Genomic DNA, 27,008 nt, shown 5'->3' with positions numbered 1-27,008 from the left:
TTATATATCATAATATGTTCATCTATTTCCCAAATTCATGAGTAACCACTTAGTTTCCAGTTATTTGCCATAGTAAAAGGAGCTGCTATAAATATTTTGTGCATATGAGTTATTTTCTTCCTTCTTTTATCTCTTTGAAGTAGAAATCTAGTACTGCTATCACTGGGACAAAGAGTGTGTATAATTTAATAACTTTGGGGCCATAGTTTCAAATTGTTTTTCAAAATGGCTGGACCAGTTCACAGCTCCACAGCCCCTTTATTATTTATCATTTTCACTTTTTATCAACTTTGCCAATCTGATGATGTAAAGAAGAACATCAGAGTTGTTTTGATCTACATTTCTCCAATTATTCATGTGTCAGAGCATTTTTTTTTCATATAGCTATTGGTAGTTTGGATTTCTTTCCTTGAAAATTATCCATTCATATCCTTTGATCATTTTATCAAGTAAGGGATGGTTCTTATTTTTATAAATTTAAGTCTATTCCATATACATATATGTACATGGGGATATATATGTATATATATATATATATGTATATATATATGTATATATATATATATATATATATATATATATATATATATATATATATATATATGAGGTATTTATCAGAGAAACTTAGTGAAAAGATTTTTTTCCAGTTACCTACTTCTTTTCTAATTTTAGCTGTACTGGTTTTGTTTGTGCAAAAACTTTTGAAATTGTATCATTAAAATTGTCCATTTTACCTTCTGTGATCTTCTTTATGCATTATTGTCATAAGCTTTTCCCCTACCCATAGATTGGAAAGTTAATTTCTTCTATGTAGAACTGAGGAGCAGGAACAACTGGGGTTAGGAACCATAAAGGTAGGCAGCCAAGTGAAACAAGAGAAAGGTTGTGGGTGGAACAAAGTAAGAGTAGGATTAAAGGTCATGGAAGAGAGAGGAGGAGAGGAGAAAAAAAAAACCATGGAAGAAAGTCTAAGCCCCATTTGTGTCTAAGTCCCTGATCTTATGTCAATATGACTTCTAGCCTAGCTTCCAACAAGATCAGTACAGCTATAAACAGTGAATGATATGAACAGAGGTAAATCAGAGTATCCATTCACCTGTTTCTGCCCCTACCACAGACAACCTGCCTTGCCCCATATTAGAGTGTGGCCAGTTTGCCTGGTTCATTTTCACAGAGTCATAAGATTTAGAAGTAGAAGATATCTTGGTGAATCAATTAGCACAGCCCTTTTATTTCAGAAAGGAGGAAAATGAGGCTGATAAAATTGCAACTTTTGCCCAGCTTCACTCAAGTAATAAGTAGCAGAGTTGATATCAGAACAAAAGTTCTCTAAATCCAGTGCCTTTTCCACCATTCCTTGACCCATAGATTTATCTTGTTTTTTGAGTTCACATTTTGTTCTTTGGAACAGATCATAGCATGTATGCTACATTTGACATTCAATTGCTGCTTGTATTCCTCAAGTTAAAGTGCTTTGAGATCGTTAGATAATAGGAACTAGTAGATGAGACAAATGCAAAAATGTCAGAAATAAGTAAACAGAGTTACTGAAAGTAGAGTCTTACATTGATAACTTCTTTCCTTTTTTTCCTTACCATGGGCATATAATGGGTAAAATCACTTAACAACAGAAGCAGGTTTCCTCAAGGGAATAATTTCTACTTTCTGTTTTTCTCAGGTGCTGAAGATCTGGGACATGAGTTACCACACTTGTCTCTATACCGTGGCATTGAAGTTCCCTCACTCCCAGCCTGAGCATGTGTTGAAACAAGGAAGCTTCCCCTTTCTATTTCTCCAAAAGCCTTTGCCCCTGATCCTCATCTCCCATATCGACTACATTGGCATGCTGAGAGTACCCATATCTACACATTCAGAGATAAACCTTACAGCACCCCACAAGGCTCCACTGTGTGGAACTGTGTACAATGCCTTCTTTCATCAGGTCAGACATACTCTAAAGGAACCACTAAGGACTTCAGATCTGTGGGGCCGGGCCCAACAGAAGGTGTGGAAGGACAAATGTGGCTTTGTCTTACTTGATGGCCTTTAGTAGAAATGAGTAGTAAGCATTGGGTGAAAGACAAAGTAATAGAGTCTACTGCCACTTTGAGGAAACCTAAACACAGCTCACTTTACACAGGTATGGGGACCTATTCAGGGCAATACAGAGCCACCCCCAAAAAAGAATATTTAATTTAACAAATATTTATGAAGTATTATATATTTATTAAGTATCTACTATTTTGAGTAGCACTATTTATTAAGTACCTACTTCCACATGGAAGAAATGTTAATAGGTGCTAGGAACACATACAACAAAACAATCAATGCCTTCAACAAACATTTTCTAGTTTAGGGGTGGGAGGGAAAGAAATAAAATATATACAAATGTACACAAGTGAAGTATTAATTCAATGCCAGGAAATGAAAGAACAAAAGAAAGATTGCATGGAGTGCTCTGATAGTGTGATATTGATATGGAGGGGGGTCTTTAAAGAAGGATTCCAGGTATCTATGTTTGCTCCAGTGCTATTTAATGTATTTATCAAGGACTTAGATAAAGGCATAGGTAGCATGCTCACTAATTTGAAGAGGGATAGATAACATATTAATTGATAGAGTCAGAATCAGTATACAAAATTATCTTGGCAGGATAGAGTATTGAACTAAATCTAATAAGATGAAATCCATTAGGGATAAATGTAATCTTCCACTTGGTGCAAATAATAATCTTCATAAGTATAAGATGAAGGAATGCATGATTAGATAGTGATTTTTCTGAGGTTTTAATGGATTGTAAACTCAATATGTAAGTTGCATGATGTGGCAGCCATAAAACCTAATATAATTTGCATTAAAAGGAGGAATAGAAAGGTAATGTTCCCACTGGACTCTGCCATCATCCGATCTCATCTAGAAGATGGTGGTCAGTTTTGGACAACATCATTTAGGAAGGAAATTGAAAAGCTGAAGAATGTACAGAAGAAGGCAACTAAGATGGTGAAGGGACCTGAATCCATGACATATGAAAATTGGTTAAAGAAACTGGCCATTTTCAGCCAGGAGAAAAGAAGATTCAGGGAAGATATGATAACAGTCTTCAAGAATTTGAAGGATTGTCATGAGGAGGAGCAATTAGACTTCTGTCTGACCCCAGAGAACTCAGAGAAAAGATGGAAATTACAAAGAAGCCAATTTTAGCTTGATGTCAGAAAACAAACGAAAAATCTTCCTAACAATTAGTGCTATCTAAAAGCAGAATGGGCTGCCTCAAGAGTTAAAAAGAGGTCTTCCTTGAAGATCTTCAAGCAGAAGTTGGGCAAAACACTTGTTGGGCACCTTATAGTGAGACACATAACTAGTACTTGTCAAAGATGCACTGGAACCCAGATTATCTTGATGTCTAAGTCATCCATGCCATGCTTTCCTTACCACATTTCTGTTAAGGAGGTAGTTTAAGGAGTAATAATCCCATTTTTCAGATGAGGAAACTGAGGATGAGGTTAAGGATATAAGAGCACATAGCTAGTTAAAAAAAATAAAAAATAAGGGCCAGGATCTGATTCCATATTTGTTTGTTTTTTCCTGCCTCTATATCCTTAGTTAGTGGCAAATCTCCATCTCTTGAGAATAGATTTTATTTTTGGAAACAGATCAAAGTCATTTAGTTCTATGCTTGATTAAATGAATGATCAAGGTGAGTAATACTATTTTTGTTGGATTTTTTGTTAAACTTTGAAATAGATGCTTCATTATAAAGTAATGACACAGATATTTATATAGTGCTAGCATGGGTAGTTTGGGCAGCTAGGTGGCACAGTGGACAGAATGTTGGCCTGGAGTCAGGAAAACTCATCTTCTTGAGTTCAAATCTGGCTTCAGATACTTATTAGCTATGTGACCCTGGGCAAGTCATTTAACACTCTTTGCCTCAATTTCCTCATCTGTAAAATGAGCTGGAGAAGGAAATGGCAAACTACTCCAGAATGTCTTCCAAGAAAACCCCAAAATGGGGTCATGAAGAGTCAGACACAACTGAAAATGACAACAACAACAGTGTGAGCCAGTAAAGGCAGAGCCATAGAAAAAACACTGTACCTGGAATCAAAAGAGACCTGGGTTAATCCCAGTTCTGACAACTGCTATCCAGTGATTCTGGGCAGGTAATGGCTACCTCTGAGTCTTGGTTTCTCTGATGAAGTTATTTTGAGTAAGGTTTTCTGTAAATATTTGGTGGCAGTGGGTAAATGTGAGCTATCACTATTACAATATGTAATTTGGGAAAGCAGAACAGGAATGATCACATCTGGGACACTACTTTGAATGAAGAATTTGCCACCACAGGATCTTTGGAAAAAAGAATAACAGTCTCTTGAGGTAACTACTTAGATGATGACAATAATCATTTGCATAAATTCTGGAGATGTTTTTTGAGGAAGAGAAGAAAGGAGAGGAAGGAGTCTAGATCTGTGACTTTATCACTACAGGGAACTCCTAATGTAGAAACTACAGCCACAGAAATAACTATTCACAGCCTTAGAGGATTGCCTGGAAGGCATTAAAAGGTTGTGATTCACCCATATCTGCACAGGTAATAGGATGGAGATAGAATGTGAATCCACGTCTTTCTGACTGCAGGCTAGTACTTAATCAGTGATGTCTCAAGTTCTGATAGGTTTATTTCAAAAAATAATTGATCTCATTACTTTATAGTCACATCTCATGTTCCTATGAAGGAAGATGATGCAATAATGCAGCTGTTATAGATGGCTTCTCCTCCCTTCTGTTGCCAGTGCACAGAGGAACAAGTCAGTCAGGTTCTTGGATTTTTCCTACCCTTCACTGCCATCAATACTTTTGTGTTTTTCATCTGCTATGTACAAAGCAACTGGCCCCATTTCAGAAAAATGGAGGAGCTCAGGCAAGTGACATTTGCAACTTGCTCTAATGACCAAAGTTTTCAGCCAGGCAACTCAGACTGCCAATGGGATGGAAGGGAGCCATCGATAAATCATTGCCTTTTTTTTTTCTGGGCCTCTGCTCCTCTTCATGCTAAATAGAGAAGATTATGATAGATCTATAGTATAGCCAATGTAAAAAAAAAAAAGGCTCTTGCTTATCCTTCCCCAGTCCAAGATTTCACCTCCCTCTTCACTCAAGCCCTGTCTTTTGATTAGAGGAGGAAAGAATAGACAAGGGCTGGCTGCCAAGAAATGCTGAGAAACATTGGAAAGCCCAAGGTTTTTTTTAATCACTTTGCCTAAGCAGAACCTGGTAAGTTGCTCAAGTGATGACGGCTTCCTCAGCTGAACTCCAGAGCACCTAGGGATGGAAACGAACCATCACTTCTGCTCTCAGAAGAGCTCAGAAAGAGCGAGGCTGACCAAGAAAGAGAATACAGTATAGGCTTTCCAAATTAAAAGGGAATCTCCATTTTGGCAGCATAACTCAATTCCCTGACAATTCCTCTCTGAGTTGGACTAGAGAGATCAGCTTTGCTTCTTTTCTACAGTATATGCCTGTGAACCAGTCTTTAGCTTCCTAATGTTTTCCAACCAGATGCCAAACTCTCCTCCTCTGTAATATTTTGACCTTTAGTCTGGCTTGCTGAAGTTTCTCCAAATATATTATCTATCTTCTTCCTTTTGGGCAATGTGGTATAGTTACCAAGGCACTTAGACTCGGGAATCCTAAGCTGTGTGACTTTCAGCAAATAGTTTAACTTCTCTGAGACCTTCTATTTTAACAAATATTTCTCTGGCCTCAATATCTCAGAGTCAGGTCAATCACACTACCCCTTTGGGGATCTAGGAGTACTCCTGAAGGTTGTTTCTTCTCTAATGGGCTCAAGATCCCATTCCAAGTGTATTCCTCCTCACTGTTAGCTAACAAAAAAATAGCACCTCAGTTCCCTTTAACTAATTGACATTAATTAGAATTTACAAGGGGATATTTATTTTGGGAATATTGAAGAAGTAAGCATGAAAGTACAAATATTTCTCCCAACACTTCAAGGTTACACTCTCCCCTATAATTCCTTGGTCTCTGGGGAAGCAACGCAGACTTAACACAGTTTCTCTTTATTGTTGGGTTCACCAAGTTAAAGTCATGTGCTGCATTGATGCAAGGTGATTGACTCCTCATCAAGTCTAGTCAACAAGCATTTATTAAACACTTACTCTGTGCCAATCACTGTGCTAATCGTCTCAGCTTACCAATGGGCTAGGCTGGATTTGAAAAGTCATTCCTTGCTCCTCAGGGTATCAGTGCTAGGTTGGTCACAAAGCCCAGCAGGAACTTGACTCCTGGACTCTCCTAAAGTTTAGGATGGCTCCTAAGCTTTCAAAACTCACAAGATGCTAGGCTTTGATCTGAAACAAAACAAAACAAAATATGTTGAGGCTAAGAGCTAAGCTTGTATTCATGTGGCCACATGATAGCCTTAGAGGGAGAAATGCAAAGGTCCCTCTCCTTACAGCACTGTCAAAAAGTAACACCAGATACTAGGAAGAAGCAGCATCGAGAAAAGAGGCCACAATTCTACTTAACCAGTGTCTTTTGAATGTGCCCCCAGTCAATCAAAAGGGTTCCTCTTCAATGCGTGGTTAACAGACTGGAATCAGTTCCATGATGTCTACACATGCTCCAAAATCTCTCCAAGGCACTTCTATTATACATCTTTGCAAGTATTCTGGAAGCTTCTTCCATGTGGGAAATTACTGTAAAGTACTGAGATGATGTTTAGTGTAATTGAAAAGGCCAGGATTTAGATTTGAAGATTTAATTACAAATTCTAATACTGCTATTCACTGACTGTGTAATCTGGACAGGTCACTTTACCTCTGAGAGCCTCAGTTTCCTCATCTGGAAAAATAGATTGGACTAAGTGATCCTATGAAACAGAAGACATTATTTGGCTTAATACAGTTTGTATATGGCACACAGTGCTGCACTGATGCCAGATGACTGAGTCCTCATCATTGAAGAGTAGCTCTGTGGACAGAGCACTGAGACTGGAGTCAGGAAGACCTGAGTTCAAATCTGGTCTCAGACACTAATTGTGGGACCCTGGGCAAGTCATTTAACCTCTGGTTGCCTTAATTCACCAAAGGAAATGGCAAACCACTCCAATATCTTTGCCAAGAAAACTCCATGGGCAGCATTGACATGCTATGATTCACTGGGTCATGAAGTGTTGGACGTGACTGAAACTGCTGAACAACAACATATGGCCTAGCAGATGCCAAAGGCATAGATAGTATCCCATGTAGGGCTCTGTGAACACTCTTTAGTTGGCTGCAATCTTTAAGAAGTACTAATGCCTATCATTTGCAAGAAACAGGTTTCATAGGAATTAGTGCTTTAAGGAAATTTAGAGTTCATCTTGTCTGATATCCATATTTTGCAGATAGGGAAATTGGGGTCCAGAGAAAGAAAGGAATATCAAATAGGTAAAGAATAAACCAACACCAAATCCTTCTTTCCACAACCTTCGGCATTTTCAGTGGAATTTTTCCTTTGGTTCTCATTTCTGCTGGACTCCAAGGTGATAATCCTTTCCTCCATGGCATTTACACCCTGTGAAAAACTGCTATTCAAGGGAAGTGATAACAAGCAAGAAATTATGAGTATAAGGAAAGAATGATGGTATTCCTCCCACTCCCTCCCTGCACCCTTGCTCATGTGATGTAATCACAAGATTTAGTCACAAATCATAAGGTTTTAATATGGCAACAAGGCATTAAACTAACTGTAGAATTACAACTATACTAGGAAATCCTTTGATGCAGTATGGACCCCATTCTTTGACGGTATTAAGTGGAGTGATTTCTTTAGATAAGAAAAATTAGACATGCCTTTGCATGGCTTTAACTAGCTAAATCCTGGAGCTCCAAACCAAGAGTGTTTTGTAGAGAAGATTTTTATATAGGAGCAGGGGAGAATTTCTCTTTTCTTCCCTCACTTTAACAGTCATGATGTCTAGCATCAAGTTAGGGAAACACTCCATCCAGCAGTTCAAGTGTTTGTCAGTTTGAAGGATTCAAGGCAGAGTTGAGGGATCATGGGTATGTATACTCATACACATGACTACAAAAAAGTAATCTTTTGATGTCAGAAGCATCTTCAAAGAATGGGGCACCTGACATCAGAAGGTTGAACTATGGAAAGGAGCAAACCAAGGGAACTTAGCCAAACAACCCATCCTGTAGAATTAATGCACATAAGGTGGCCAGTATGAGTATTCTATGAAAAGAGAATGAATTCCCAGACCCCAAAGTACCAAAAGTTTATAGCATTTAGAACACATCTATCATTTATATGCATCTTGCTACCACTAAGCTTGTGCCTACTCTTATCATGGGTACTGTATATATTTTGGAGAGTGTGTCTTGGGTAACTGAGGAGGATAATGTTTTGCAACTACCATTTTTACTATCCTAACTTTGCTAAGAGCTAATAATGCCTACTAGCTTATGTTAATGAGAAGTACATTGGTGGGGGCTCATGAGCTATAGTTTTAGTAGGGTGGACCAACAGGATACACCCTAGAATTCGAGGCGCCAGCCACTTTTGGAAGACTCGTCCTGTGTGAGTACAAGTAATAGGGTAGTCCAGAGTAGGTACTGCATAGGTAAAGAATGAGTTAGATTTGGAGTCTACAAGTTCCAAGTGTCTTGAAGTTAAGCTTCACCTAAATTTGGCTTCCTGCTCATTGTTTAGGAAACTGAACAATGTAATTTTTAAAATGAAAGGGATGGGAGCTCATATAAGCATATATACATATCTTTTTCCCACCTTCAGTTTAATTCTCTAAAACAATGTGTTGCCTATTATGTCCAAGACACTATGGTGGATTCTAAGAATATAATGAGAAAAATGAAACAACCTCTGGCCTCAAGTAGCTTATATTCTCCTATGGGGACTTAACATGCACATATAAATAAATAAAAGTATATATGAGAGAGAGAGAGAGCAACTAGGGAAATCAAAAATATAATTTTGAAGGTTGTGGCACCTGAGCTGTTTGAAGGAGAGTTGTATGAAATTTAGCACCTATATGGACAATGCCTTCCACCTAAATCTCTCAGAAATTTTGTCCCCTAAAGGGTGAATATCCTGGGTTCAAGGTACTCTGTAGGTCCACATTCCTAAAACTATAGCTCTTGAGCCCCTACCAATATACTATTCTTTAGTAGTCAGTCAGGTGATACAATTAGCTCAAAACAAATATATTTACTGAAATGTCATAGTAAAAGACAAAACATTCCCACCTACCCCCAATAACCTATGACTCACTCTTTTTTAAATACACTTAGTACTAACTGGTATAGATAGTAAACAAAAGAGAGTTCATAACTACAGAGGTACCGCAGAACAGGTATGGTGATGGCATATAGAGGCAGCTAGGTAGAACAGTGGATAGGGCACTGGAACTGCAGTCAGAAAGACCTTAGTTCAAATCCTCACTCAGATACCTGTTATCTGTGTGACCCTTGGTAAGTCACTCAACCTCTTTTAGCCTCAGTTTCCTTATCTACAAAATAGGTATAATAATAACCTACTTCCCGAGGTTGTTGTAAGAATAAGATGAAGTATTCGTAAAGCACTTTGCAAACCTTTAAGCACATAACAAATGCTAACTCTAATTGTTATTGTTATTATTATTGCTATGTGTGCAAGGAGAAGCCACTTCCATACCTAACAGTGGCTACTTTTTATTGAGCATTCAATATCTTCTAGGTGAGTCTCTTCACCTGACCTTCATTTTATAAAGTCCTTCTTATAGGTTTCTGGGGCTTTTAACTCTTCACTGGACATGACATTTCTGCTACTTAGCCATAGTCTCCATTGTCTCTAGCTATGGGCTCAATTGAAATCCTGGCCTGTGGTATTGCTATGTTCTTTCAGAAGGAACAGGAGGCTATAACCAAGGACCAGTAAGAGTTTCATCTCAGAGATGAAATGGAAGACTATATGTTGCTATTTTAACATCTCAGGGTGACATAGATTCTTAAGTGCACGTGATGCCCTACGGAAGAAATATACATGCCCAGGTCTCGATCCAGGTCTTATGTACATCAGTGTCTCTATTTCTTCTGCATATACCTCTTATTTCCAGAAACTGATCCTTTCTTATGCCCTGGGGGTCTCCCATTATTGAGAGAGGAGGAACCTAGCCAAAATGGGAGAGTTCCATTTCATTTTACACTGTGAAGAGTCCTGTACTAATGCAGTTAAAAACACCAATGGTGCAGTTCCAAGATTCTCACTTTCATAAAGACATTGACAACCTGGAATAATTGTAGTAGAAGGTGATCAGAATGGTGAAGGGCCTCAAATAAATGTCATATCAGTATGTATTTAAAACACACACATATACATACATACATACATATATGTGTGTAAGCATATTAAAAACTTCCTTTTTAGTAATAATCAAATTGAATTCTCCTCTTGTTGCCTTTTCCACCCTTAAAATGACTGGGTTACTTACCCAGCTAAGGGCAAATTCTCCTTTGTTCTTTCCCTAGAGTGATTAACTAGGAACCACCAGAGCCCTCTATTCCACTGAAAAGGAGGCAATGTCTGTCTCCGGTGCAGAAAGGATTCTTGATAAAGATCCTTGGAAAGAGTTCAATTGATCTCTGGAGGGCAGGAATCCTGGAAGAAATAGAATAGTGACTTGTTCACTCAACAATTCTAAAATATTCATTCAAACTGTATTTTAATATGTTATGATTTTCCTCTTCTTAGATTCCTATGTTGCCTAAAATTGTCTTGAAGCAGAATGGGCATGAGGGAACTAAACCAGTGTAGTTCTCTCTCTCTCTCTCTCTCTCTCTCTCTCTCTCTCTCTCTCTCTCTCTCTCTCTCTCTCTCTCTCTCTCTCCAAGCTAGAGCTACTTAGATATTAGCTTAATGTCAAATTAAACAAAATTGTTTCTGAAAGACTTGAGCCCCAAAGCACAGCATGCAATGAGTCTTAGTATTTTTCTTTAACATGTATATTACATACATATATTACATTGTATGTATAATATATCCTGAACAAGGAAAAACTTATGGAGGGCATGATAAATGCATTTAAGGGGCTACCACGTGAAAGAAGGAGCAGAGTCCCAGTGTGCTGGAGCCAGCTTATATGGGAGAACCAATTATTAATTTTCAATGTGAGCATTTATACCTCATAAATAGGCAAACCTACAAATCAGGGATTGATTTATTATTTTGTTCATATCTAGAGTTAAAGTGATAGAGAAAATGTTAGTAGTAAAGATTCAGCAAAAGTGTCTTGTGTTTAAGGAGAACTAATTGTTAAATGTTTACCAGCACGCCACTGCAGCAGACTTATCCTACTTAGCTTTTAAAGGACTAATCAATGAAAACTATAGGGAGGTAGATTTCATTTCAACTCAGGGACATGCGCTGACAGAACTATCCGAAAGTCAAATGAGCTACTGCAAGAGGTAAAGATCCTTGTGTGCAGAAGTCCCCTTCACCCAACTCCTATGGCATCTTTTGCCCAGACATTCATATAATGTATGCTGTACAGGCTCGTGACATCCCTTGTATTCACTTCACAAATTCTTACCAACCACCTATGACTCTGACAGTGCTTATATAATTCAGCTTTTCACATACTTTTGACTTGGTTTTCTAACTAGACTGCAGCTCCGTGAAGTCAGGAACTATGATTTAATTGTTTTTGTAACTCCCATAGCTTTTTAAATATCAACTAATCCCGGATCCTCATTTTGCAGATAAGGAAACTGAGGCCCAGAAAGGAAAAAGGAACTTGCCCAGGGTCATACAGCTAGTAAGTAGAAAAGATGGGCTTCAAAGTCAGTTCCTCTATCTCCAGATCCCATCCTCTTGCCGTTGCACCACACTGCCCCTATGCTTAACACAGTGCTGCTTTGCAGATGGCAGATTTTCAAAGAATGCTTGGTCATCAGATGTTTAAGAGATGAGTCAAAACTCATGTTAACCAAGAGAGAAGGGATGTATTTTACTCATATCATTTGAGAATTTTGTTAGCCTGGTTTTAATATACACAATTTAACAGAATTTGAAACCAAATTGTCTCATGGCAGGTAGTGACAGGATGTCACAACTCCACCATTGCAGTGTGGGATATCAAGACTGGCATGAAGCAATTCATTTTAAACAACATCCATGGTGAAGAGGAATTAACCTGCATGGCCCTAGATACTTCAGGTAGAAGGCTTATCACAGCTGCCAGAAATGGTACCGTCAAGGTATGTGGGAAAGCAAATCAGAAGGGCTCTGGCGCAACCAAGTTACACCTTTTGGCTTTATGGTTTTCATTTGTTTTTTGTGCATGGAGATGCTACTAAAGTACTCTATAAGCCTTAGAGTATCATACCAATGCTAATTATTATTATTGTTGTTATTATTACTACTACTGGTCCAATGTCAGTAAGACATTGTCAATGTCTTGTACAATGTCCAATGTCAGTTTTGAGTTATTCTCCCTTATGGTATTAGTTGCCTGGGGCATTGAGATGTTAAGTTTCTTAACCATAGTTACACAGCTAGCCTGTGTTAGTGGTGGGAATTGAACTCAGGTTTTTCTCATGCCAAGCCTCATCCTCTAGCCACTATACCATGCTACTTTTCTATTCACTGGGAGAAATATTATGGAAGGAGCTCCCAGAAAAAATACTGGAATGATCTATCCAGCATTGCCAAGAAGGTGGGAGACAGTGGGTCCTAAAACTTGCTCACCTTACTCTTATATAAACAGGTCTGGGATATTCAGAGAGGTCACATCTTGCACAAACTGGAGATGGTAGAAGATGCAGAAGTGACAGGGGTGGTCCCAGTTCGAAAACATATATTCCTAACAGTGGGATGGAATCGGAAAATCATCCTTTATGACTGCTCAAAACCTGAGGTAAGCTAGCCTAGAGATAAGGGAGGATAAGTGGCATTTGTTACAAACAATGGTCTGTGAGACTAGTCAGACTATAATATGTCTTATTGAATGGGAAGACCTGGATTCTCATAGGCTCATGTATTCACTTCAGGCTCAGTAGCAGGGATTAAATACAAAGAAAAGACAATAAGACACACTCTAAGGAGTATGAAGATTAATGAAAGTAGTAAAAATTTACATTGCAATTACAAATTTACAAAAAAGTGACAATTATGCAGAAATATATAAATAAGTTCAAATTGATATACTAATGATAAACTATGAAATGCTATTTCTTCCTCCATTTTAGACTACTCTAATCCGTGGTATTGTCCCCTTTTCTAAAGTCCTATAGTATCCCCAGTCTGAACCAGTCATATGATACCTCATATTCTTTATTGTCTTGGTAATATCCCTTGTAAACAATTCAATGAATATTTATTAAGTACCTACAACTATGACATACTTATGACTTGGTTCTCTGACCAATTTGAAACTTCCTAAAGTCGGGAACTGTATCTTATTTGTTTTTGTATTTTCCCATAGCTTTTCAACTGTTGAAACAATTTTATTTTTTCAATTAGCAAGCATTTATTTTCTCTCCCTCACACCTGCCATCCCCTACCTTAGGAAAAAAGAAAACTTTTTGTTGCAAAAATCCATAGTCAAGCCCAAACAATTCCTATATGATCATATCCCAAAATTTCTCTCTCTTTCTGCATCTTGAGCACATCACCTTTCTGTCAGGTGGGGAGCAGCAGCATCATTGGTCTCCTGGAATCACTCTTGGTCATTTTATTGATTAGAGTTCTCAAGTCTTTCGAAGTTGCTTTTCTTTATTATGTTGTTATTGTAGGAATTGTTCTCCTGATTCTGCTCACTTCACTCTGTATCAATTCACACAAACCTATAGCTTTTTAAGATAATCCAACCTTCACCCCTTTTACAGACAGGGAATAGCATAAAAATTCTGAGGTTTTGAGAAATGCTTAGTTGCGCAGTAAACATTGAGTTCCCACAGTGCACAAAGTCATTTAGAAGATACTCAGGGTATGTAGAGAGTAAAGAGACCTATACTTGCCCTTTGAAGGCAAAACAAATATATAATCAGCATAAAGATGTTGAGAGAAATATAGTAATTTCAAAAGTCAGCTGAGGGGGAGGATGAATAGGTGAGGTGGGAGAAATAAACTACTAGATTATTGAAGGGACATAAAGTTGATAGTTATTCCACTGGTTCCTCTAATTACTAGCAGTTAGAGACAGATTATCTACCCCCAGAGGACACTCAGACATTGTCAAGGTGGTCTATTGAATAAGTTAGGCTATTCACATGGGGAGGTGGGGGTAAAAGTGGTAACCAGCAGTCATGTGAACCCTAAGAACTCTGTCTAGGTCCTGGAATTTGGAAAGAATTGCCTAACCTAATTTGGGGAGGTGAAACACTTCCACTGTTAGCCCATCTTAGTACAGTTCTTTGACTCTTCCTAGGCTCTAAACGTGCATGCAGACAAGTCTTGGAAAGGGGGACAACTACATAAGGAAGATATCTTAGCTGTGGATTACTGTCCTCCTCTTGACCTCCTTGCTACTGCCAGCTTTGATGGAGAAATTATTGTTTGGAATGTGGAAACCCAGCGGCCCCATCACTACGTCAGAAAGGTGTCACGTGAAAGGTAAAGATGTTTTCAGAGGCTAAAATTGAATGAATAATAAAAATAGCTAACATTTACCTAGCACTTTGCTGTTTACCAAGTGTATTCCATCTCATAACAATAAAAAGCTAACATTTATATGGTGCTTTATAAATATTATCTCATTTTATCCTCACAACAACCCTGGGGAATAGGTGTTATTATTATTTCCATTGTGCAGATGAGTTAACAGGCAGATAAGTTAAGTGACTTGCCCAGGGTCACAGAGCTAGCTAGTCAATGTCTAAGGCCAGATTGAAATGAAGTCTTCCTGACTCCAGATCCAGCATTCTATATTCGTGGCATCATCCAGCTGCTGCTTGTATATATTATTTCATTTGAGACAAAACCATTCTGTGAGAGAAGTAATAATAATAGCACTTTAAAGTTTAAAAGCATTTCCCTGGCAACAACCCTGTGAGAAAGGTGTGTAAGTATTATTCTTCCAGTTTTACCCATGAGAAAACTAAAGCTCAGAAAGATGAATTGTCCCAGGGTCACATGGCTGGTGGGTGAATGACAAAGTTGGCATTCAAACTCACCTCTTGGGGGCAGCTAGGTGGCACACTGGCCCTGGAGTCAGGAGGACCTGAGTTCAAACCTGGCCTCAGATGCTTGACACTTACTAGCTATGTGACCCTGGGCAAGTCACTTAACCCCATTGCCTAGCCAAAAACAAACAAACAAAAAACAAAGCTACCTCTTCTGAGGACAAGCTACCTTGGAAGCTACAAGAGCATAGGGTCAGTTATGAATGGCTTTTCTCCAAGTTGCATTATTTGGTGACCAGGTGAAAGGGAGGCCTTATTATTAATAGATTGCCTATCCCATAGTCATTCATTTTTATATAAATCTCAGAAAATGTTGCCTTACACTAAAGGCTCATATAAAGTTCTTCCTATAATCTTCATAATACAGGGGATATCCTGTGAGGCTTTTTCCCCCCATAGTTTGTTCTTCTAAGAATTTGACAGAGGGAGAGAGAGAGACAAATAGAGAGACAGAGACAGACAGGGAAAGAGAGTATTGAGTTAGGCAAGAAAACACCAAGGTCCCTACTCTCAAGGAGCTTGCCTTCCAATGAAGGAAAACAATACATAAAGGCAAGGTGGAAAGTAGTTGGAGGTGGGGCATAACTGTATGAAGTCTAGAAAAAAAGGGAGACTGTGGAGTTGGAGTCTACCAGTGAGTGAGCTGGAAAGGAAATGAGCAGCTTGGCTAGAATTTCTGATGATACAAAAGTTCTAGGTGAGGGCTCACCAATCATGTTGGGCCCTGCGTAGTGTCACCCTGGGGTTGGAGGCAGGGATCAAGTGGAAGTCAACAGGTAAGAAGGTAGAACAGATAGGAAGTGAAAAAAAGCGAACTACAATTTGTGATCTGTGGGACCTGCCAACTTAGACCAACAAAATGGAAGAGTGGTAATCATGGTTTTTAAGGAGCTGAGTTAGCGTGACATAGAGGCAAAAGTGCCAGACATCAGGTCAGAGCCCCGAGAGGGAATACTGTCTCCAACACTTACTAGCCATGTGGTCCTGGATGTCACTTAATTTCTCTAAGTCTATTTCTACCTTTACGAAGCTGAGACAATAATATTGGCACTGCTTACCTTGTGAAGAAGGAACTTTATAAACCTTAAACCACTACAGAAACATGAGCTATTTATGGTTACTTACCTAGGGCAAATAATTTTTGCCAAACAAGTAGGTAAGCAAGTAGGTACCTGTGGAATCTTCCCGGAGGAAAGAAGTCTGCATTTTTTTTCCTACATGAATCTTATGACTTCATCAATACTTTTCATTTGCTTATAGGATTGCTTTGCTGAGCACCATCTAGTTCATGGCATTTGAGGGTCAAACTCTACCATAATAAATCCATTAAATTTTCCCCAGAGATGACAGTGGCATCTGATTAAAGAAGGCAAGTAAAATGCCAGATTTCCAGGTTCTGCTTCTACAATTTTCAACATATCTTCCTCCCTTTTCCCATTCCATCTCACTGAAATTTCTTCACATGGTAGGAATCCTATGAGATAAAACTCATAAGCTCTCACAGATTTTTTGGATAACAAATGTTTATCCAGTGTCATCATTTGGCACTTAAGTTATTATGACTTAATTCCTGCTCTAGAAGCAGGCACTTGGAAGTTGGGGACACAGAAAAAAAAATATTGTCTCTGTTCATTCATTGTTTTCTATTTTTGTAACTACAAGGGTTATAATCTGTTATATGTTTGTTTGATTTTGGTTTGTTGATAATCCTTAAGTTTACACACTAAACTAATTTGTAGATTAACTAGTTTACATATTAAAATCCCATCTTTTACTAGAACCCTTCCCCAGCCCATCTTAACTCTAGTGCCTTCCCTCTATTCATTATTTTCTATTTATCCTGTATGTAGTTTGAACTGCATAGATTTGTTTACATGTTGTCTCCCCCCATTGAATTAGAAGCTCCTTGAGGGCTTGTCCCTTTTTATATCCCCAGTGCTTGGCACATAGTAGTGTTTAAAAATGTTTATTCATTGACTGATATACATACATACATATATGGACAAGGGCGTATATATGTACATATATGTGTGTTTGTGTATAAAATAATTTTTTTTGAGAAACAGTGACAAGTTCTCATCCAGGTCCCATGACAGACCTTTCTTCTGTTTCACTGTTGGAGTAGTGAAGTGAGGTGACTCATTATGCTTCTTTACTTTTATATACTTCATATATATAATATTGTTTATATATAATATATATATATACATACATGTACTTATGTGAATCCTTAGAATGGAGAACATCACCTCACTCCCCCTAGCAACATTTGTTGAAGCCAAACCAAAGCAATTAATGGTGTTCCTTTCCTCTAGTCAGTCTTTTCCTGCCTGCTTTCCATTTTTATGGAGGAGGTGCTCAGAATGCCTGAGTACTGAAAGGGTAAGGCGTTCACACAATAACAAACAGAAAAACTGAAATTATGTCACCCTCAGGTGTGACCACAATGATGAGACATGATCTATCTAGTCTTCATTTCACTTGGGAGCTAATAAAATAAGTTCAGGAATAGTTCCATTTGCAAGTCTTAGCTATAAATGTCGAGAAAGCATTCATCCTTACAAAGGTCACATATATCCTACAGCTGCATCTGCAATCCACGTAAACTATTTATATACCATCCCCATCACAAGGAGAAAACCAAAATTATGGAATCTCCATCTTTATAGTTGTTCTAAAAGCATTTGCCCCAAGGGAAGGCAGTAATGTCAGCCAGAAGAGGTTGGGAATATGAGTCTGGCCAAGCATAAGGAGGATCTAGTAGAAATCATAAATTTATTTTGGTGAAGAGTCAAAGGCCATTATACGGGGGGAAAATTAAGTAGTAAATATTCAAGTAAGAAAGTAGAGTCCAGGTTTAGAGGATACAGCAAAATAGAGAGCTGCAGGTAGGTAACTGGTAGGCAAACTAAATCAAAGTTCTTTTTCCCCCATTTTCATCACTCTTTAATGTTTCTAAAACTTTTTTAAAACTTATTTTATTTTTAATTTATGGGATAAAACAAGCATTTCCATAACAGTACAGTGCAAAAGATTACATATGAAACCGCAAATCTACTATGTACAACTTGCTGTTCCTTTCAAATACAAAACAGAATTATAATATAATTTTTTTCCTTTTTTCCTTCTCCCAACCCTAGAGATGGTTACGATTTGATAAAAATAGGCATGTATGTCTGTACATGCGTGTATATTTTATATATATATATATATATATGTATATATATGTATATATGCATATATACATATATATGTAAAATCATTCTATATATACTTCTAATAACCAGATCTTTCTCTGGATGCAGATAGTGTCTTTCTTCATATGTCTTTTGTAGCTAATTTAGGTATTTATAATAGACAAAATAATTTATTCACTCAGAGTCATTCTTAAAACAATATTGCTGTTACTGTATACAATGTTCTCTTGGTAAGGTACCTACTAGGCAAACTAAATCAAAGTTCTAAGCAAGTCATTCAAGGTGATCTTTGTTTCAAGTTCAAAAATAGAGTCCAAAACCCAAGAAGGTCAACAAAAGAAGAAAAGAAGAAATGCATCAACAAACAAACAAAACAGGTTTATGACTTCAGATCCTAAGGTAGAAGCTAATTCCTCAGGATCCTGGGTTTTTCGTTCTTATTTTATGTGGACAATACAGGCTCACTCATCTCACTTATCTGCTCAAGAATCTTGAGTGGCTTTTGATTGCCTCTAAGATAAAATATTATTTAATAGATAACATTAATCCTTAGCTTCATATGAGTATACACATTTAAAGCCCTTTTCAATCTACTACCAGCCTACCTTTTCAGATATTTAATATCACTCCCCTTCAGTCATTATTTATTCCAGCCAAGCTGACCTCCTTGCTCTTCTCCAATTTGATATTCCATTGTTAGCTTTTGTGCTTTTATATGATTCATCATGTACCTTTTGGAGTCATGATTCCTCATCTGTAAAATGGGAATGATAACACCTACAGCACGGGGTTCTTATGAGGATAAAATTAGGCAACACATGTAAAGCACTTTGTAGACTTCACAATGCTGTGTGAATCTAGTCATCATCATCATCATCGCATCAATCCTAGCTCTTACTTATTTCATAGTTATTTCTCTTAAGTGTTGTAGTCATTATGTAAATTGTTCTCCTGGTTCTGCTCACTTCATTCTGCATAAATTCATACAGGTCTTCTCAGATTTTCTATGAAGCTGATCCTTTTTTACATTCATATACCATAATTTGTTCACCCATTCCCTTTGCTGAAACAAACAAAAAAACTGCTACAAATATTTTTGTACATATGGCTCGCTCTCTCGCGCGCGCTCTCTCTCTCGCTCTCTCTCTCTCTCCTCTCTCTCTCTCGCGCTCTCTCTCATCTCTTCAGAATTTCATTGTTGCTTAGTCATTTACAGTTTCGTCCAACTCTCTGTGACCCCTTTTGGGATTTTCTTGGCAAAGATTAGAGTGGTTTGCCATTTCCTTCTCCAGCTTGTTATATAGATGAGGAAACTAAGGTAAACAGGATTGAGTGACTTGCCCAGGGTCACACAGCAAGTAAGTATCTGAGGTCAAATTTGAACTCAGGTCTTCTGACACCAGGACCAGTGTTCTGTCCACTGAACAACTTAGCTGCTTCATTTAGAATACAAGACTAGCAATTTTCTTGAAGTGTCAAAGAGTAGACATAGTTTAGTGACTTTTGAGGGTATAGTGCCAAATTCTTTTCCAGAATGGTTAGGCCACTCCACCAAAAGTACATGAGTGTGCCTTCTCTCCTACAGCCCTTCCAACATTTTTTTCCCTTTTTTGTTATCTTTGTCAATCAGATGAGTGTAAGGTAGAACCTCAGAGTTGTTGTAATTTGAAAGTCCATTGTCATTAGTGACCTATAATGTTTTTCATATAGTTGTTGATAAGTTTGTCTTTATTGAATTGTGCAGTACCTATTCATATCCTTTGGTCATGTTTTTAAATTGGAGAAGAGTACTAATTCTCATATTTGTATTAATTCCTTATATATGTTAGATGTCAAATCTTCATCAAAGAAATTTGCTTCAAAGATTTCTTTTCTTCAGTTAATGATTTCCCTCCTAATCCTAACTGCATTGATTTTGTCTTAGCAAAAAAATTTCAATTTTATGTAATCCAAATTGTTAGTTTAAATCTCTCACTATCCTATATGTAATCCAAATTGTCAGTTTAAATCTCTTATTACTAACCTATTCTCTATTTGGTCAAGACCTCTTCCCCAATCTATGGTTGTGAAAGGTGTTTTCTTCTCATTTCCTCTAATTTGTTTATCATATGACTATTGATACCTAGGTCTTATAACCATTTGGCATATCCATTATTGTGGTATATGATATAAGATATTTGTCTAAATCTAATTTCTGACAGATTTCTTTGCAGTTTTCCCACCAGTTTTTGTTGAATAATGAATGAATCCTTATCCTAGTAGTTGGATTCCTTGGGTTTAATCAAACTCTAGGCTGCTATAAATGATTACTTCTGAGTCTTGTGCGTGTATGGTATGAACTGATCCATTAATCATTTTCTTTCTATTTTTTTAATCAGTACGAGACAGTTTTGATGATTGCTTTGTAGTATATTTGTATTATGTTTTGAGATCTAGCTAATAGGTTTAACTATTTCTTTGCATTTTTATTCATTATTTCCCTTGAAATTTTTGACCTTTTTTCACTGTGGTTGGATTTTGTTAATATTTTGTTCAGTTTTAGAAAGTAATTCCTTGGTAGTACAATTAGTATGGCATTGAATCCATAATTTAGTTTTGTTTCATTATAATTTTCATTATGTTAGTAAGACCCTCACATGAGCAATTAATATCTCTCCAACTATTTAAATCTCTATTTCAGTAAATAGCACTTTTTTGCAGTTACATTCATGTAATTCCTATATGTACCTTAATATCTGGACTCCAAGATAATTTATACATTTTATAGCTATTTTAATGGAATTTCATTCTCTTTCTCTTCCTACTAAATGTTGTTGGTTAATAGACATTAAAACTAATGATGGTTGGGGGTTTATTTTATTTCTTGCCACTTTACTGAAAGTATTGTTTCAATTAAATTTTAGTTGAGTGGTTCTCTAAATAAACCATAATGTCATCTATAAAACATGATAATTTTGTTCTTTGCCTTTGCTTACTACTTCAATATATTTTTTCTGATCTTATTGCTATAGCGATAATTTCTAGAACTATATAAAATACCAAATAAAAGTGATGAATACTGGCATGTTCTTATTGGAAAGTCCTGCAGCATTTCTTCATTCCAGATAATACTAGCTCTTAGTTTTAGCCAGGTACCATTTAAGGAATGACATATGTGTGTATATATGTATGTACGTATGTATGTATGTGTGCATGTTCCTCTGCATTTAAATATTTTTAACATAAAGGGATATTTTATTTTTTTCAGCAACTTTTTTCTGTGATTTTTATTGTTTTTGTTATATGGTTTTTATGTGTATGGCTTTCTTAATATTGAACCAATCCAGAATCCCTGAGATAAATCCAGTCTGTTGTTACTTTATAACCTTTTTTTAAATACCTCTTTGTTAATAATTTTTGCAGTACTATTCATCTTTACTTTCATTTCTTTCCTTTGTCACTTCCTTGTTTAGACATCAGGACCATATTTGTCTCATAGGAATCTGGTGGGATTCCTTCTTTTCCTATTTTTGCAATCTATGTAATATTGGAAATATTCTTTGGATGTTTGGTAAAATTCACTTATAAATCCATCTGGTTCTGTTCTTTTTTCTTTTCTTTTTTTGGTCTAGAATTAGAGGAGTTTTAAATTTTTTATTTCTTGGAATGATTATACTTTATTTTAACATTCATTTTAACAAATTTTGAGTTCGCAATTCTCTCCCTTCCTCCAGTCCCTTCCGCATTCATTAAGAAGGCAAGTGATATACTATCAGACTGTGAAGTCATGCAAAACGTATTTGCATATTAATCACACTCCCCAAAAAAAAGCAAGAAAGAAAAGTAGTGCTGTAAGAAATGATGAGCAGGTTGTTTTTAGAAAAACATGAAAAGACTTGTATGAAATAATGTAAAGTGAGATGAGCAGAACAAAAAGAATGTTGTATAAAGCATTTCAAAGGATATTGCTCAAAGAATAACCATGAATGACTAAATTATTCTGAGTAAATGAATATTCAAATCAACTATGAAGGACTTATGAAGAAAAATGCTATCCACTTCCAGAGGAAAAAACTGATATACGGAAGTATGCATTACACGGTTCCACATATATCTCTATATCAAATGTTGGCCTTCTCTAAGGTGGGGATGGGAGGGAAGGAGGGAGATAAAATTTAATAAAATGTAACAAAATATAAAAATAAAATAAAATAAAATTTTTTTATAAAGTGAATGTCACAAAATTGCATAGAAGAAGCATGACTCAAAAGAAGAGATGTGAGAAGACACCTGTACCTCTACTCCTTTGTAGAGATGAGCAGTCCAAGAGTGGTACATTACACATATTTTGAGATTTTTTTTGATGTACTGGTCAGTTTTCCTTTAAAAATATTTTTATATGAGATGGCTTTCTTGGGATAGGTGGAGGAGGGATGCAGGGAGAAACTTTGTTGATGTTTTTTAAAAAACTATCAATAAAATTTTATGAAGGAGAAAGAGAAAAGGAAAAGAAATCAAGTGAAAAAGTATGCCTCAGTCTGTACCCATACTCAGCAATTCTCTCTCTGGGTGTAGGTAGCAATTTCTTCAAGAGTCCTTTGGAATTTTCTTGGATCATCATATTAATCAGAGAAGCTAAGTCCATCACAATTGATCATCATTACAGTATTGCTCTTACTCTGTATAATGTTTTCCTGGTTCTGAGAACTTCACTTTGCATCAGTTTGTATAAAAATTTATGAAGGAGAAAGAGAAAAGGAAAAGAAATCAAGTGGAAAAGTATGCTTCAATCTGTACGCATACTCAACAATTCTCTCTCTGGGTGTAGATAACAATTTCTTCAAGAGTCTTTTGGAATTTTCTAAAATAGTTACTCTGTGATAGATCCTGGGGATACAGAGACAAAATAAAAACAATCAACATAGAAACATTCTCTTCCCTTAAGGAGCTTATATCGTATTGAGAGAGATACTCCAATAACTGAGTAACTAATACTCAAATTTCAGTATTTCATATTAATTATCCACTCGCTCAGAGTCCCTACTCCAGTTTACTCAGTTAATAAACTGGAAAAGCCCACCTCCCCATAAGCAGTTGCTCAAATCTCTATATAGCAAAACACTTAATCTCCTAGTTTTATGTAGCACAGTATCTATGACAGAGTATTTTTAAAATGCTCATTGGCTCCCTGATTGATTGTTTAAAACAATAGGAAGCCACTGAAACTTCTTCAACAAGGGCATGACTTAGTCAGACATGTGCTCTAGAAATATCAAATTTGGTAACTATATAGAAAATGAATTGGAAAGAGGAAGATGTAGGGAGTTCATTTAGGAATGTATTGTGATAGTTCAGGCAAAAAAACGATTAGGACTTGAACTAGAGTGGTTGTGGCATGAATAGAGAGAAGGAGACAGATGCAAGAAATGCTGAGATTGAAAAGATAGGTTTTGATCCTTGCTTGAATTTGTAAGGTAAGTGAGAGTGAGGAGTCAAAAATGAATCCTAGATTGAAAACCTAGGTAACCATCGAAAATGGTACCTTCAACCAAAATAGAAAAATCAGAAGGTTTTGGGGAGGAGGGAAGACAAGGTGTTCTGCCTTGAACACGTTGAGTTCAAGATGTCTATAGAAGATCTTGGTGGATGTACTCAGCAGTCAGCTAGAGATATGGGAGTGGATGTCAGGAAAGTGATGAGGGCTGGTTATGTAGATTGGAGTCATATACACAGAGATGATAGTTGAATACACTTGAGCTGATGAGATCCCCAAGAGTGAGATGGAAAGAGAGAAAAAGGGAAGGCCCAGGAGAGAGATCTGATATACACACACGCATAGGGAGAAGAATATAAATGATGAGCCTGCAAAGGAAGTTGAAAAGGATCTTTCCAACATGTAGAAAGAGAACCACGACAAAGCATGTGAAAACCCATGGAGGAAAAAGCATCCAGAAGGTAAGGTTGGTCAACAATGCCAAAAGATGCATAGAAGTCAAGAATGATGAGGAAAGGGGAAAGTCCATTATGTTTAGCAATATAGAAATCATTGGTCAGCTCAGAAAGAACAATTTGAGTAAAGTGGTGGGGAAGGAAATGAGACTGTAAGGACATGAGAAGTAAGAGGTAGGACAAAGAGGGCAGAGCATATGCAGTTTTACCTTCAAAGTTTAAATGTCAAAGGACAAAGAGACATAGAGCTGTGGTTTGAGGGGATGATAGGGTTAAATGAAGGGCTTTTTAAAAAGATTAAAGAGCCCTGGGCACGTTCAAAGGCACCAGGGAATGAGCAAATGGATAACTAAACATTGCTAAGTACTTGGGGATTTGCTTTGATGAATTAATGGTTTGTAATTGGCATATTAATCTCCTTATATAAATTCTTGAAAAATTTTTTCTTCTGAGTTAGTTAAATATTTTCTTTGTAATCATACTTTTAATTGATTTTCCAGCTCCTTTTTCCAAAGACAGCATAAAAGTAAACTTCAATCCACATCCTATCCAAATTAGCACAAATTTTGAATTGATAGAATACAACTGGGAGAAATTGTATTCTTTCTAACCATATTGTTTATGCTAAAGTCCAAAACCACTTGACTCCTTTGGATAGAGAGATTAGCTGATGAGGAATTCCTTAATATCTGAGATTTGCCTGCTTGAAGAAAATTATTGAAACAAAAATTATTAGAAGTTAAGAAATTCCAGTTCTTTTCACCTTTCCTCAGAGATCTTATTTTTTATCTATTTTAGCTCACTGGGTCCTGTGAATAAACTACTCTTCCTACAGCATCAGTGCACAGATCACTCTCTAAAGAAATCTGCAGTTCTCATAAGTGCTGAAAGAGGGACCCTCCACTGGTGGAGCATCTTGGGGAAAAAGATGGAATATGGTAAGGCACAGGCTATGGCTATGTCATAGCCTCAAAGGCCTTGAAGCTAAGCATGGTGCAAAGAACACCTGATCCGGAGACTTGGCTTTCAGCCTCAGAGCTGTCACTAAATAACTGTCAAGTTCCCTAATAATTCTGAGACTTAGTTTCTCTATCTATAAAATTAGGTGATTGAGACTAGAAGGTACTTCAATCTCTCAAATTCTATTATTCTACTAATACTTTTAACTGACTGGTTATTATGTTTTCTGGTTCCATATATAGCCCATTACTGCCTTTTACCTACTCTGTACTCCAGTCAAATTCTTGCTATTCCCTAAATAGACCCTATCATTTCCTACCTCAATGCATTTGCTCACACTTCTTCTGTTACTTAAAATATGTTTCCTAAGATATCTGTAAAAACGTTTGCTGTTGTTATTATTTAGTTCTTCAGTCATAGATGACTGTTAATCATCCTGTGGACCATAGAATACCAATATTGTTCATAGGGTTTTCTTGGCAAAGATATTGCAGAGGTTTGTCATTTCCTTCTCCAGTGGATTGAGGCAAACAGAGGTTAAATAACTTGCCCAGGGTCACATAGCTAATAAGTATCTGAGGCCACATTCAGACTCAGGTCTTTCTGACTCCAGGCCTGGTGCTCTGTCCACTGTGCCACTTGCCTACCCCAGAACCAACCATATTGGAAAGACCTTGAGCATGGTCCCAACACCAGACTGAGTTGGACCAACCCAGTTAAGAGCAGAAAGACTCATCATCAATAGATTGATCACTAAATAATGAATTACTTTGCTGTAACAACCAATGAAAAAAGGAAAAGAAAAAATCGGTTTTAGTTCTATGCAACCCACTTTGGCTTTCCCAGTGCAACTGGTATAATTATAGAAAAGAGAGGAAAGGAAGCTTAATTTACTTATAAACAACTAAATTTTTAATACTCTAAATTTGAGATCTTTGTCTAATGATCAATAAATCATTATGCTAACATAAAAACTAACATTAATATTTAAAAACTCACAATTAGTGCAATCTGACAAAAAAAGGGAAAATGCGGCTAAATTGAAGGATGGATTACAAGTTCTCCTTATAGATTCAAATGAGGAATTCATAGGCTCATCAAATATCCGAAGAAAATAAGGAATCTCATTTCATAAGAGAGTTAGTTATCTCACTTTGCAATGGTCATGATGAGCATAAACAGAGTATTATGATGATAATTGCAGCTTATGCGCTAAAATCCAGAGTCTTCTTCTTTTGATATAATGATGAATATATTCGCCTGTCATAGGGGAGAATGGGGTTCAATTTCTTGATGTGGAGGTTACCTCTTGTCTCTTTGTGGTGGAGGGGTGGGTAAAGAATAAGCATTCATTAAACATTTACTATGTGCCAAGCACTTTACAAATATTATCTCATTTGATCCTCACAATGCAGGTGTTTTTATTTCAGTCATGCCTGACTTTTCATGACGCCATTTGGAGTTTTCTTAGCAAAGATGTTGGAGGGGTTTGCCATTTCCTTGTCCAGCCCATTTTATAGTTGAGACAACTAAGGCAGAAGTTAAATGACTTGCAAGGGTCACATAATTAGTGTCTGAGGCTATATTTGAACTCACGTCTTCCTGACTCCGGGCCTATGTGGTATAGAGGAAAGAAGAGTGGATTTAGAGTCTTAAAAAAAAACCTGCCTTCAAATTTTAGCCCTGCTGTTTAGCTGCCTATGTGACTTTGGGTGTGATGCTTAATCTCTACAGACAT

At 36.9% G+C, this 27,008-nt stretch overlaps 1 protein-coding gene across 1 annotated transcript in view; it reads left to right on the top strand.

Moving 5' to 3' along the window:
* LOC110218282 (cilia- and flagella-associated protein 337-like) overlaps positions 1-27,008 on the top strand; it is an 86,987-nt gene that overhangs the window by 19,050 nt on the left and 40,929 nt on the right. The window contains exons 9-13 of the mRNA XM_078155731.1: positions 1,679-1,942; positions 12,096-12,260; positions 12,770-12,919; positions 14,432-14,616; positions 25,109-25,248. Of these exons, the coding sequence (XP_078011857.1) occupies positions 1,679-1,942; positions 12,096-12,260; positions 12,770-12,919; positions 14,432-14,616; positions 25,109-25,248 (904 nt within the window). The remainder of the gene's footprint in view (positions 1-1,678; positions 1,943-12,095; positions 12,261-12,769; positions 12,920-14,431; positions 14,617-25,108; positions 25,249-27,008) is intronic.

Source organism: Phascolarctos cinereus, unplaced genomic scaffold, assembly GCF_003287225.1.
Source record: "Phascolarctos cinereus isolate Bilbo 61053 unplaced genomic scaffold, phaCin_HiC Scaffold_5;HRSCAF=322, whole genome shotgun sequence".
Classification (NCBI taxonomy): domain Eukaryota; kingdom Metazoa; phylum Chordata; class Mammalia; order Diprotodontia; family Phascolarctidae; genus Phascolarctos; species Phascolarctos cinereus.
Note: the sequence above shows the minus strand (reverse complement) of the source record. Positions and strands in the feature narration are given on the sequence as shown.